Source organism: Pleurodeles waltl, chromosome 11, assembly GCF_031143425.1.
Source record: "Pleurodeles waltl isolate 20211129_DDA chromosome 11, aPleWal1.hap1.20221129, whole genome shotgun sequence".
Lineage (NCBI taxonomy): Eukaryota > Metazoa > Chordata > Amphibia > Caudata > Salamandridae > Pleurodeles > Pleurodeles waltl.
In genome coordinates this window covers 419,858,077-419,871,789 of record NC_090450.1, presented here as the reverse complement: position 1 = coordinate 419,871,789, position 13,713 = coordinate 419,858,077, and the positions used below count along the sequence as shown (strand labels likewise).

The following is a 13,713-nucleotide window of genomic DNA, read 5'->3' as shown; positions in this document are numbered from 1 at the left end:
AACGGATATCTGCTGCTGCGGCGGTATGTTGGCGGCAGTCAGCGTGGTGGTAAGTGGGATTTACTGCCAATGTCATAATGAGGGCTTAAGTTGGTTCTCCTGAGAAAGCATGTGCCTGTGGCACAAAGGTGTGTGATAATTTTGGTTGATGTAAATGGGCATAAAATGGGGGCAAATACATAAATGTTACTACATCGAAAGTTTCATATATGTTTCATACAGGAAAGCCATATTCCCAATTTTGTAAAGGGTATCTTTCATACATTTGGATCTGTTGTTGATGCTATACAGGAACAAAACTCTGTATCCTGTTGTTGGCTCTTTATTTTAGTGTGGTACTGTGAGCTCTTTCTGAAAAAATTTAAATAGGACTAGACTGGGATAAGGATGCTGGGCAGTTACTTTTTGCAGTACAATTATGGGCAAGTATGGACTATCCCACTACATTCACAAACACGATGTTTTCTTTGCTAAGTTAGACATTCTTTACACTGCAAACAGGGGGTTAACCTATTTTTGAATGACATAAATAACTATCCAGGAGGGGTTCTTGAGCACTTGAACTGCTATCAGGTCTTCTTTTTTGGGAATAATTGACATGAACAACAGCCATCCTAGCCAAAAATCAACTATATAAGAAAAGTCAGAGTTAGGCTGAGATTGATTTTTTTTGGTATCCAAAATTAGTGGGTGATATGAAATTTCTGCTCGCCATCCGCCCATTTGATGAATCAATGTTTCTCCAAGAGGATGAAACAGGGAGAATCCATGCGTAATTAAGGGTGTAGATGACAATGGCCTGATCTACTTATATGCCAAATAAGAAATCATAAATTGTGTCAAATTAAAATTAGCAATTTCCTATTTGAAATGTATTTTAATGAATTTGATAGAAGTGGTTGAAATTTGCATACCAACTTCCATTGAATGCATTGGTGTTTTACAAACCACCCTATGAATTAATAAGTTTACTCACAAAATACCGCATTGTAGTGAATTGTTAGTCAACCTACCTCATTATTATGTAAGAGGAAGGCCACAAATTGCAACCCTGTGTGATTGGCAAGAGCCACATGATGGTGGCCTGCAAGGCTCAGCAGACCACCATGGCTGTAATTGCTTTTAAATGAAACAATCTTTTTTTCAAATGTAGCCCTTTTTTTAAAAAGAAAAACCTTATGTGTTTAAGAAATGTACATTTTTACAGCCATTTTTTAGGTTTATGCAGTGGTCCAAGGGTCCTAAAAATGTTTTTGTCCCCTTTCACAAAGAGTAAGGGGTCCCTTAGGGATCCGTTCTCGTTTGTGAATGGTTACCACCTCCTTTGATAAAATATTAATGTTTTGCACCCTGATTTCGGCCTCAAAACATTAATATATAACTTAAGGAATCAGTATTTGGAAGGGGCACCCTTTACACATACCTTCCAAATACCAATTCTGTATTTACTCACAACCCTAAGGTTTGACTTGGTAATGTATTACTGAATCGCAGTTTGGGGTTTGAAAATATAAAAAAGCCAATTTGCTGTCACAAAGGCTCTGACTTGAGCTTTGCAACCTTAAATTTGTACATCAGGCCCAAAGTTTCTTATTTTGATTAATGCTCCCTCTGGTAGATATTCTATCCAACCCCAGACTCCTTACCTTGTGACTCTGGCCAGTCATTAGACTGGATTCAGAAAATTTTCAGCAACTACTCCTGTGCACAGACGTGTGTGCCATTAGCCTCCATCTCAAATCCATGCCACTTTAGGACATAATGACACAAAACATTGAGATAAGCGCTTCCTCTGTACGCTGACATCAGTTTAAGACATGAAAATGTCGACATATTCACTTGTGAAGCAAGACACATTAAATATATTGACAGTGTGCACAAGTTAACTTAGATTCTCATTACACTCTCCACAGAACAGGAAGGAAGGAAGGCAGCGAGAAATGTGTGGTTAGAGTATCTACTGGAAAGAGGGTTGCGAAAGGAAAGTAACTTCTCTTTCTGAAGGATGGTTCTAATTGCAGCTATCACTCTTTGTGAATCAGTGACAACATTATGCTACCTCAAGGAGCTGGGTCTGAGGAATGGACTTTACACCTGGAAGTCCTGCAGGATCAAGAGTGCTAAATGCACCCCCATGACCTGGCCGAATGGCTCTTGAAAGGAGAGGCTCAAGCTTATTTTCACTGAAATTGCCAATTATATGGAATTTCTCCTTAACTGTATATCAGATAGCCTCCTCCTCACGTCGCGTTCTACAGGCTATTCTGCAACGGACATTAACTATCTTCCCGAAACCTAGTAGGGATCATTCAATGTATGGGTCTTATCATCTTCTTACGCTTTTATTTTTTTTGCATTGGTGATTGATTTATTTTAACGTGGGATGAATACAATTTGTATGATTTTTTTAAATGGCAGACACTCTTTCTGTGCTAGTCAACTTTTAGGAGGCAAAAACTGTCCACATCACAATTAGAGATTTAGAGCAGTTGAAAAGAAACGTAAAGTCTGTCACGTTCTAATTGTAAGAAGTAAGAAATCAGAAATATAATTGAGAATCTCCCAATGTCATGAGCAGAAAAGGCCCGGACATTATTAGTATTTGTAAAAAAAATCCTCATCAAACATCAATGGTGTGGCACTGCAAAACTCACCAATGTATACCTCAAAAGCAAAGATCACAATCAGAAGTTAGTCTGCACAAAGCATATGACATCATGTAACAGGTCTCATTGAGTTATTGCTTTGATGGAATACTCATTTTGACTGATTTGATTGATAGCCAGTTGGAACTTAAGTCACAAAGGCAAAACCACACCCCGTACAAGTATAAACCGCCCGCCATCCACAAAGGGATTGACGAGCAGCACCCCCTCAAGTGCGGAGTCCCTGCACACAAAAATACTTATATTTCCAAGTGCTGAGACCCCGCACCTTCAGAGACACAACCTGCAAACCCCTCTGCAAAAAGCAACCAATCACAAACCCACCCGAAAGTGCAAATCCACCCCTACGAATCAAGCCCTCAGGCCCTCAAAGTCTATATTGTCCTTTTACTCAAGAAGCCCTCTTTCCAAATCCTAATGTAATCCATTAAATCCCTCTTACCGATGATTATACCATTTTAAAAGAATGCCTACATCACACTGAAATATTACTTGTCCTACTCGTACCAAGATTTATTTCATCTGTAGAGGTTGGTTCATTGCTTCTCAGGTTCATCTCCAATTCATTTTTTATTTAAATTTGTTTATAATGCTTTTTCAACAAATGTTCTCTCTTACAGCATCATATGTCTACCTCAAAGGTGCATCATTACAAGTTCAAAATACGTCCACAGAAAATGCATAACAAATCCAATTGTGTGTGAACGTATAACTGAAGATCCTCTTCCACTTCTAAATGCAAACTGTAACATATCCGAGAAGGTCTTTTCTGCCCACATTTAAAAGTATCCATTGTTTAGTTAAGGCAGACCAGAGCAGTTTTGTGCCTCGCTGGCTTTCAACATATTGTTGGAACCCATAAAGTTTGCTAAGATTATCATATTTTGGCTTGGTTTATGTTTTGAGATGCCAAAAAAACTTTGGAGAAGGAGGACTGGGCACTCTTGTGGAAAGCACTAGGATAGAACCATGCCCCAGTTTTTAGAATGTCAAACGTTTGTGATTCACCTAGCTTTAATTGACATGAGACAGGCAAAATTTTCAATGCTACTAAAGCATTGTATGTTAGTGCACTATAATGTACAGAAAGCACGTTTTGCATTGAAATGTCTAAAGTTGCACTGATATACCGTTTACTGCTAAAACTATACTGCACACAAATGATAATGTGTGGAAATCGGTTATCAGTGAATATCATTTCTGCCTTAGCAATTAAAGTATCTTGATATGTTTTGATTCTAATAAAAATCTTTGTTTGCATCACACTTCAGAATTACAAAAAAGTGTGTAACTGCAAAATTAATTTCTCAGTGGCCATGTGTGGCAGCCAGTGACGCTCGTTGTTTGTGGGCCACCCTCACTGTGTGATGGAGGCTTGCTGAGGGGGCCTCGCCGGGCCACAGCTAGAATGAAGATTGGAGGGGGCTGCGGCCAGTGAAGTACACCACGGCATCTGTTCCTGGGGCCGAGGGTGGTCCCCATCTCTGTATCATGGAGGAGATGCCCTAATGGCAGGTAGGCCCTTGATCTGCTCTGAGATCTGGGCGAATGGGCGAGATGGCTCACTTCCAAAACTATGTGATCTGGCTCATTGACCACTGGGCTACCCTCATCACCCCCAGCACAGAAAAGTTAAGGATGCCACTCTAAATGGGTCTAGGGGCTCAGGCTGCTGCCTACACATCTTTGCATACATGGGGACTGACTTGGCCGGCTAAGGGGACCCAGTGAGCTGAATTTCCCTCTTGCAGCCTGGCAGAACTGTGTGGCAGACAGCTGCACGTGCTGCCTTACCACGTGAGGTGGGGTAAGCGGGCTGTTTGATGACCGCCTGGCACTGACCTGGACCAGCGGAGACCTGCAAACACTGGGGAAGCAGAAAATGTCCATATTACTGTTGACTTCATTGTAACACCCAGAGATGGGTGCAGGGTTCAAATAGACTGTCGCAGCTGTGCCAAGGGATGTGATTCTGTCCTTGCTCACAGCACCCATTCCTGATGGGGTTGCCTAGTTTCTGGAGAGTTTAAGCTCTTTTAGAACATCCATTGAGGCGAAGACTGACACCATGGCCGTAGACATGAGCCTATATCGGGAGGACCAAAATAAGCTGCGTGAAAGGGTGAATAAGGCATAATCATCCCTGCAGCCTCAGGCAACAGACCAGGTGGGGGAGCTCTCAGACCACCTTTACATCTTAATGGACAGGATAGAAGAAGCGGAGGACCTGGTACATTTCAGTAACACACACTTGGTGGGCCTTCCCAAAGACACGGAGAGATGCTACATGATAACCTGCCTTGAGGGGTGGCTCATGGACGTTGTGGTGCTCGTAGGCCTGTCCAACTTTTTCCCACTAGAATGGGCTCATCGGTTCTCTCTGAGGATGCTGCCCTTGGAAACCCCACTTAGGCCTGTGGTAGCTAAAGTACTGCCTTTCTGCGGCAGGGTCATCATTCTTCAAGTGGCCACTTTGCGGTGGGGAACAGCAAGGTCTTAATTTTCCCAGACTGTACTCTTGCCGTCCAGAAGCACAGAACTTTGTTCCTTACTGTTAAACGTGGGTTCCCAAAAATGGAACTGAAATAGACTCTGCTGTTCCCGTCCAGGTTCTGGATCACCCTCTTTACTTTACAGGCTTGGGACTGGGCCAAGGTCATCCTCACAAACAGTGAAAGATGTTGGGGGCTGTGAGCAGCGTAGCCCTGATCCCCAAACAAGGCGCAGGCTGCAACAGACAAGGCCTCAGCACCATGCACTGATGCTGTACTCAGTGAGTCCCACACTTGCATCCAACTTCAGCAGTGATGTGGAGGCAACAGAACTTCCCACCAGTTAGGACGAATAGATGCAGGCATTGCCCAGGTTCACACCACAGTCTGCAGAGGAACTCATATGAGTTAGGCTGGGGGACATACCCGAGTCCTGATGCACATACTAAACCATCTGAGGACTGCCCAACCATTATGCGACTGATTGAGTCTTGGTTGTGTAGCCCAAAGTAGGTCATCCCCCAGCACCGGTGCTGTTGCACATCGGAAGCCTTCTCAGGGTCGAGCGCACGGCCCACTCACATAACTGATTTAGCCTGGCACTGTCCACACTAGACAGTAACAGAAGAGGCATCTCTGTTCTTATGCCGAGAGACCTGAGTTGTTTCACCATTCATTCTCTCTCTCTCCCGCTCTCTCTCTCTCCCTCCTTTCCCCCCTTCTTCTCTTTGTACCCTTCTGCCTTTGTCTACTTCTCAAGGAGCCTCCACTTTTCAGTTTGCGGCTCGTGTTTCATGTAATTTTGGATGGGGCATGGTTTCTGACTCTGGGAGGGGAGTTGCTGCTGGGGATGTTGGTTTATTTTTCAGTAGTGCTCATGAAAGGTGCCCACAGCACACCACATCATTGCCACAGCAGGCGCCATGACACACCACACCGCCTACAATTCAATGATGTGGAATATTAAGGGGATGAGACAACCGGCCATGTGCCATTGCATCCGTTCTTATTTGGCAAGATGCTATGCACATATTGCCATATTACAGGAGACACACTTTATAGAGCAGAAGGGGCACCGACAATGTCCCTGCTGGAAAGGCCAGCTATTTTACATCAGATCTTTGGCATGTTCCATGGGAGTTCTGATATGGGTCGCACTAGGAGTGCCGTTTTGCCGACAGTGGCAGCGGATGGACCCTTGAGGGCAATATGTGTTTTTTTTTTTAGTGGGAGACTATATGGCTTCCCAATTCACATGCTTGGGCTGTACTCCCCAGACATAAGACAGGGGATGCACTTACACTCAGTGGTGAGGTAGGACTTTAACGGTGTGTTGGAAACTATAGTCGACAGTGCCCACCCTCCACTAGTAGGAGCATGAGCACTTCACGTAACCAAACAAGTAAGTGACGGGATCAAAAATTGGTGATTAATGGACAAATAGAAGCATGCAGACCCACTCATCAGGGAATAATCTACTTTACACACATTCACGCTTTGCACACTAGAATAGACCTGTGCATAACTTCCCAGCGACTTGTGGCGGTGGCACATGACTCAGAATATTTGGTGATGATAAACAGGCAGATATTGTAACAGTGTGCTCAGATTAGTATAAGACTATAAAAAGCCTAGTACTGGACGTGGGCGAAGAACAGCTGACTTCTTTTTTTGCCCGATACACCTCTGACCCCATCACCTCCAGAGAGCAGCATGATTTGCAACTGAACTCATGCAAAACTGAGTTCCACCTCCCTCTCCATTAACTTCAAAACTGGATGGCCTCAGTGAACATCCTTAACAGATAACCTACTGTGGTCAACATTGATAAATCCCTAGCAGTCATCCTAGACAAAAAACTTAATTTACAACCCAAGTGAGCATAACAGCCAGAAATGCTCGATTTCAATTGTGTCTTCTCTGGGGAATTTGCTGCCTCATTTCAGAGCAGTACCTCAAAACACTGGTTCAATCACCATTGCTATCTAGAATAGACTACAATAATTCACTCCTGACTGATCTTCTCAAGATTCATCTCACTCCACTAAAAACAGTCCTACATTCAGCAGCACGTTTTGTGCTCTGGTACCAAAAGGAATGACCATATTGCACCAATTCTGGTAAAACCTCACCAGCTTTCCATTGAAACCAGGGCTATACACAAAACGGCATGAATCACTTACAGAGCCCTACACATTCACTCCACATTACCTGTTGAAGCTCTGCGGCTAGAACCCTTGACTTATGGCTCAATCTTTTTCAGGAAGTGCAACCACTGGATATCTCTACCTCAAACTCACTATCTAATAGGCTATCTTTAAATCTTAGTTAAAAGCCCTTCTGGTTTGAAGACATTTTAGTTAATCTTTCTTATCCATTCTACACCTCGTTGACTTAGTTTCCGTACTGATCGATCTACTAAAGTTCATTATAATACCTTCCTGTATCTGGCACTTATACACATCCTGTTATTCGGTTTTTATGACTGTTGTAATTTATACCATACCAGAGCTGCTAAGTGTCACAAATCAGGGTTAGAATAATGCAATTTAAGGCCTTCAAATATCTGGGTGTCCGAGTCTACAGAGACACAAAAGACATCTGCGGGGGCAACCTGGATAGGATGGTTGCCTCATGTCACTCGTCATCAGGGTTCTGTCAGAGACTCCCACTATCACCCATCAGTCATGTTGTACTAGCGAAGATGGTTCGCTTGCTGCAGGTTTTTTGTGTGTTTGGCAATTTCCCTCTGCTGGTGCCTTTTCCGTTGCTTAATGATTTAAATGGGTGGCTCTCAGACTTGATCTGGGTGCTGGGTAGGCATTGAGTGGCTCTAGATAAACTGCTCTTACTAATGGCCGAAGGAGGTCTTGGTGCCCCAAACTATGAGTTGTACTACTTAGCAAGGCAGCTGCAGTGGCTAATGAAGTGGCTTGCTTTGGAAATGTCGCCTGAAGAAAGGTACTTCTAGCTACTGGCGTAACAAAGGCCCCCACAGCCCCTGCAGTGCGGGGGGAGGCTGAGCTCCAGAAGGCCCCTTAGCACAGTATGCTGGCCCGAGAGCTCCTGCGTGAGTCTGAAGGGGGGCCCTCAATGTACTGTGCAAGGGGGCCCCCTCAAGTTTTGTTACACCACTGCCGCTGGCCTAGCCTATGGTGACTGGAGTGTGGACACTCAAGCGCGCCTTGTTGATGGCCCCCCACATGGGCAACAGTTAGGAATTGTTGGTTTTGGAAATGCCACAACCAACATAGTGGGGCGGCGTACTTGCTAGATCGTTTATTTTGCATGTGTTAGGGCATCAGCGCACCAATCGCTTGACGTAGCACCTCTATTGCGACCCTGGGATAATTCTTTAGGGGAGGGGCACCCTTTACTTCAAGGATCTCTATGAGGCACAAGGTCCCAGTAGGGCAATTCCTAATGTACACACAGCACTTAAGGAGAAGATTGGGGAAGAGTGGAGAAACCAGAGAACGGAACTGACCCAGTTCTACACATGTTGTTGACAGGGAGTTCCATGAAGCATAGTAACAGGGTGCTGGGGTGGACGAAGGGGTCTACACAGCCTGGACCGAGACACTGCTGGAGTCGAGAATTACAAATTGATCTTCCAAATGGAGATTGGCATCAGATTCTCTGTCATATTCCACAGATCTCCAGGAACACATGTCTGAAACTGTTACAGTTTGATTATTTCCTCTGCATATTCTTGACACCCTCACAACAACACAGAATGTTCAACTCTGTATCACATACATGCCCCTGAAGTGGTTCGGAACATGCAGACTTACAGCACATGACGCGGTAGTGTGCAGCCCTACACTCTTTTTGGGCTGACGTTTGAGACAACATTACACAAGTAACGGGTAGACACCACATCAATATCCAAAAAATGTACCTGCTAGGCCTAATGATCCGCACCAAGGCAGAAAAGGCTGGGAATAAATGTTTAGACTTGGCACTTGCCCTGGCACAGCAAGCAATCGCAATGCACTGGAAAGCAGCCTCTCCTCTCCTGATGCCAGCATGAAAGCTTCAGCTCCACTGCTGAAAGACTCCACCAGCAAACTGGACAGTGTACACAGATTACAGGGTGAGACATCATATTGCTTGCTGGAGCCTACCTCCGATTTCTGACTGCCAGTTGCCCCATGGGGCTCCCCACCCTCTCAGTTAGGCCTACTAAATGGAGCATTGACTCCAATGCAAGCATGGCCCACTATAAACTTGATACAGCATGATTGGTGGTTGCCACCTCACTCTACACCGCAGAGTTGTTACAAATATGTTCACAAGATTATTACCCCTTTGTACCCGCCATGCTGTATTGTATTTCTGCTGTAACATTGCATGGAATTATGTGATTTGCACTCAGTTTGTACAAGATCCTAGCTATTGTCTTTCATGGTTTGCGCAACCTTCAGTAAAGAGCAATTAAAAAAATAGGCATAAGTTTGTCAGAAGACATAGCCTGACATTTGACCTCTAACTTTGAAGTGCAGCAAAAGTGACAAGATTAATACAGAACTTAGAGGCATCTTTTTTGATTGCATGGGCTTTTCCGACCCACCAAAATTGGTTAGCATCCAGACCCTTAGTATGGGAAACGTTGCACTAGAAGCAATGGGATTCCTGCTCAATTTCACATAGTCAAAAAATGTGTCTGCTGAATTGGTTACCAAAAAACTCTAGTATTGATATTCAGTGGTTCACACAACATGATTGAACCCTTTCCTTTATTATTATTTACACTGTATATTGAACAGCTTGCAATTGCCAGCCATTTACACAAAAAATCCTGAAATATAAGACTGGAATATGAGTGTTCAATGAGTAATACAGGCTGAAGGCTTTGTATTGATACTACAGGAAAGCCAGGAAATCATTTTGGCACGACACGTTTGCCACAGTCTCGAGCCTGAAGATGAATTTGACCAAGGCTAAGCTCTTCAATGCCTGTTCCACCGAATCTATATATTTAGACATGTGAGCAACAAAACAGTGCCAACAAATAGTACCCTTTTGTAATTTTCACTCAGGATTGTCCCCAGTGACATGACTTACATTATAAACTTCTCCTCGTTAGAACCAATCAGCAGTTGACACAGTATCTAAATTGACAGCTAACACTAATTGGGTGCATCAGCCTTATAAAAAAGGTAATACTACTGAGGTTTCTGCTCCTATTTTCCATCATCCTTTGTTATTTAGACCCTGATTTCTTTCAGGAAATAAATTAGATGGTTAAGCACTTTATTTGAATCAAGAAACTGTTGCATATCAGTCGAAGAAGACTGCGTAATATTTGAAAGCAGACAATGTGTTTCGCTTTCGTTTATTTGATGCCACTTAGAACCCCTCTGCGAAATATATTCCTGTAATTTGAGTTTTCTTCACGTGATCACCGGTGGCGCGAATACTGAATGTGCATAAGTGGAAAGAAGTATTAGGTTCTAGAATTCAGGGGGTAAAAGTTGCTCTTGAGTAACGAGGTATGTGTTAAAGGGACTATACATTGAGCATTTTTCCAGGGGCGGTAAAATGGTGGAGGATTGTAGGAGGGCTCTCTCTCACTCTCTCTGTAAACTTCATTTAAATATTTAGGGGGTCATTCTGACCCCAGCCGGCGGCGGTATCCGCCGGCCTGGCTGGGGCCGCCAGAATACCGCTGCGAGGTCAAAAGACCGCCGCGGGTATTCTGGGTTTCCCGCTGGGCTGGCGGGCGACCGCCAAAAGGCCGCCCGCCAGCCCAGCGGGAAACACCCTTCCATGAGGATGCCGGCTCCGAATGGAGCCGGCGGAGTGGAAGGGGTGCGATGGGTGCAGTAGCACCCGTCGCGAATTTCAGTGTCTGCTAAGCAGACATTGAAATTCTAAGTGGGGCCCTCTTACGGGGGCCCCTGCAGTGCCCATGCCATTGGCATGGGCACTGCAGGGGCCCCCAGGGGCCCCACGACAGCCCATACCGCCATCCTGTTCCTGGCGGCCGAAACCGCCAGGAATAGGATGGCGGTATGGGGGTCGAAGTCCTCAGCGGAAAGCCGGCGGTACACCGCCGACTTTCCGTTTCTGGCCGCGGCTGTACCGCCGCAGTCAGAATGCCCAAAGGAGCACCGCCAGCCTGTTGGCGGTGCTCCCGCGGACCGCGACCCTGGCGGTTTTTACCGCCAGGGTCGTAATGATGCCCTTAGTCTTTCCTTTTTTGTACTCATCCGATTATCCATTATTTATGGAGAAAATAGGTGCCAATGAAATGGACTGAATGAATGCTGTGGAGCCTTCATATTTATAGTCAATAGAAATTATTAAGTGATTGTATCGTTTCAGTTGTGCCTTGTACTTGATCTGAATTAATGAAAAAGAAATATTTTCCTAAGCGTTTTGACCTAATGAGAGCATATCACACTTAACCCAGCAGAGCTATTATCTTACTGCTCCTTGTGTACAGCTTGGGTCAGAGATATCAGGGCTCACAGTTTTCCCGTGGGAACTCCATGGTCCTCCACTGTCTTTCTACTCTGAAAACAATGCAGTTAATTATGTTGGTATTCCTGCATGCCTAGGAGTTGCCAGTTTGAACTGTTGCCCTTTTTTATCCTCAGCCTACACTCAGGGAATCAATCCAAAAATTTCCTTGTTTTCCTGCTTCTGGCGGTGGTATAATCTGGTTTCAAAGTGGTTTGCAGCACCAAAATTCATCTGGATGTTATTGGTGGTACTGGAAATCAAATTCGTACTACTAGGGCAATCCAACAGGCAAATTTGCAACTTCTAACACAAGCTCCGCCAGACACAGGAGACAGGAATTAGCATTGGTGGACGGTAAGGAATACAGCATACAGCACCTGAGAGCTCTAGAAAAGAGGCAAGCCTAGTGTTACTGTAGCCAAGAATGCGACGGCAGAGTAAGCAACCAGCAGGTCCAAACAGATCATCATCTCTTTCTTTATGCCAAGAATGACCCTCTATCAAGCACCTCTTCTTTCCTTCTAGTGTTGTGGGTTCCTAAGCTTCCCAGTGATTTCTCACTCTCATTTTTGCATATCTCTCTGTTGATACTGTGTAGTCCTGCATGTCACTTGTTCCTGGCACTCCTGACAAGCAGTCTCCACTGCTATAGGTGGGAGTGGGCGAATCAAGGACGGCAGGAGCCGGGTTTCAGCCCAATGTGTGGCTCTGTGCAAGGCCTCTGTAATGATGGCCCAGGCAGGTGTGGAGCAGGACACAGTCTCCTCTCTCTCTCTCTCTCTCGCTCTCTCTTTCTCTTTCATTCTCTCTCTCTGCCTCTCTCTCTCTCTATCTAATGCATTTCTGGAGAAGGAAAATCATGTGGCATTGTGTTAAATGACCGAGAGCTGCTGTAGCCAGCGGAGGCATCAATCTAATCAAAATGTCTGTTTCGCAACTTATTCTAAAAGTGGCGTTTAAAAGTAAAGCAAGAATGTGAAAAATAGCTTAGTGACAGCAGATAAAATTATCTTAGCATATCTGCTTGTTAAACCCTATCACAGAAGAACACTGAATAGGATTGTTCGAATTGCTCTGGTGGTCTATTTTATTGCTTCTATTAAGACGTATGAAATATTTGTGTTTCTTATTTTTGGTGAGATTAAGGTATCCATTGTAATACCAAGATCAACATGGGCTGTACCAGTGCATTCCCTACCACTTCCGGTTGCTTTTCTGTCTAACACCACCTGGACACTCTAGAGAGACCAACACAATTTTGATTACACATTCTTCCTAGTCCAGGTTAGGTAGTTCACATAGATTGCAGCACACATTGCTGTTAAAATAGAACCTCTGCTTCGGGCCTTTTGGTGAAAGCATTGCCTCCAGAGCTTGTATTGTTTTTGCAACACAGAATTGTGTAGGGCTGCTGTCCTCTCATGCTCACTTCTCTTCCATCCCCAGGGGAAGGCTGCATTGCTCTACGGGTGCATGCGACGGAATCACTTGTCCCGTTTTCCAGCCCACTCACGCACCACGGAGAATTGACGGGCCACTTCCATGGTGATATAAAGCTCCAGACCTCTCATGGACAGCAAAGGGAGAAGCTGTATGGTAAGAATGGGCATAAAAGGACTCCAAATTCTATATGTGTTAATATTCTGTCCTGTTCATAAAAGTGGGAAATCATGACTAGATATACTATAATGCACTGTAACTAGGCTACAAGTAACACTGCTCACTGCTGCAGGACTAATAGAAAAGCCATGGATGGACTACAAGAGATGCAACTGAAGATCACTTCAAATACAAGCATGTGAACCTAACTGAGAGTAAAGCTAAGCCTAATATCGGACAAAAATGCACTCTCAGTACAAGGCGGTAAGGAAAGTGGTGCCATTAAACAACGCTAAAGCAAAGGAATGCACTGGCAAAAGAGAGTAAGTGAAGTTCTGTACTGTCATGACAACAAGCAAAGCCAATCAGTGACCACAACTAAATGTAAAGCCTTAGACTACAGTAGCTGTCAAACAATGCATTGAAATACGTCTACAAGTAAGGCAGCTTGTGGGATGACGACTGTGTATACACATCCATTGGTC

At 44.5% G+C, this 13,713-nt stretch overlaps 1 protein-coding gene across 6 annotated transcripts in view; it reads left to right on the top strand.

Annotated features, from left to right (window-relative positions):
- Positions 1 to 13,713, top strand: part of INPP5D (inositol polyphosphate-5-phosphatase D) — a 662,897-nt gene that overhangs the window by 586,895 nt on the left and 62,289 nt on the right. For all 6 annotated transcript variants that reach the window (XM_069213774.1, XM_069213775.1, XM_069213773.1 and 3 more), the window contains one exon: positions 13,076 to 13,225. In XM_069213774.1, the coding sequence (XP_069069875.1) occupies positions 13,076 to 13,225 (150 nt within the window). The remainder of the gene's footprint in view (positions 1 to 13,075; positions 13,226 to 13,713) is intronic.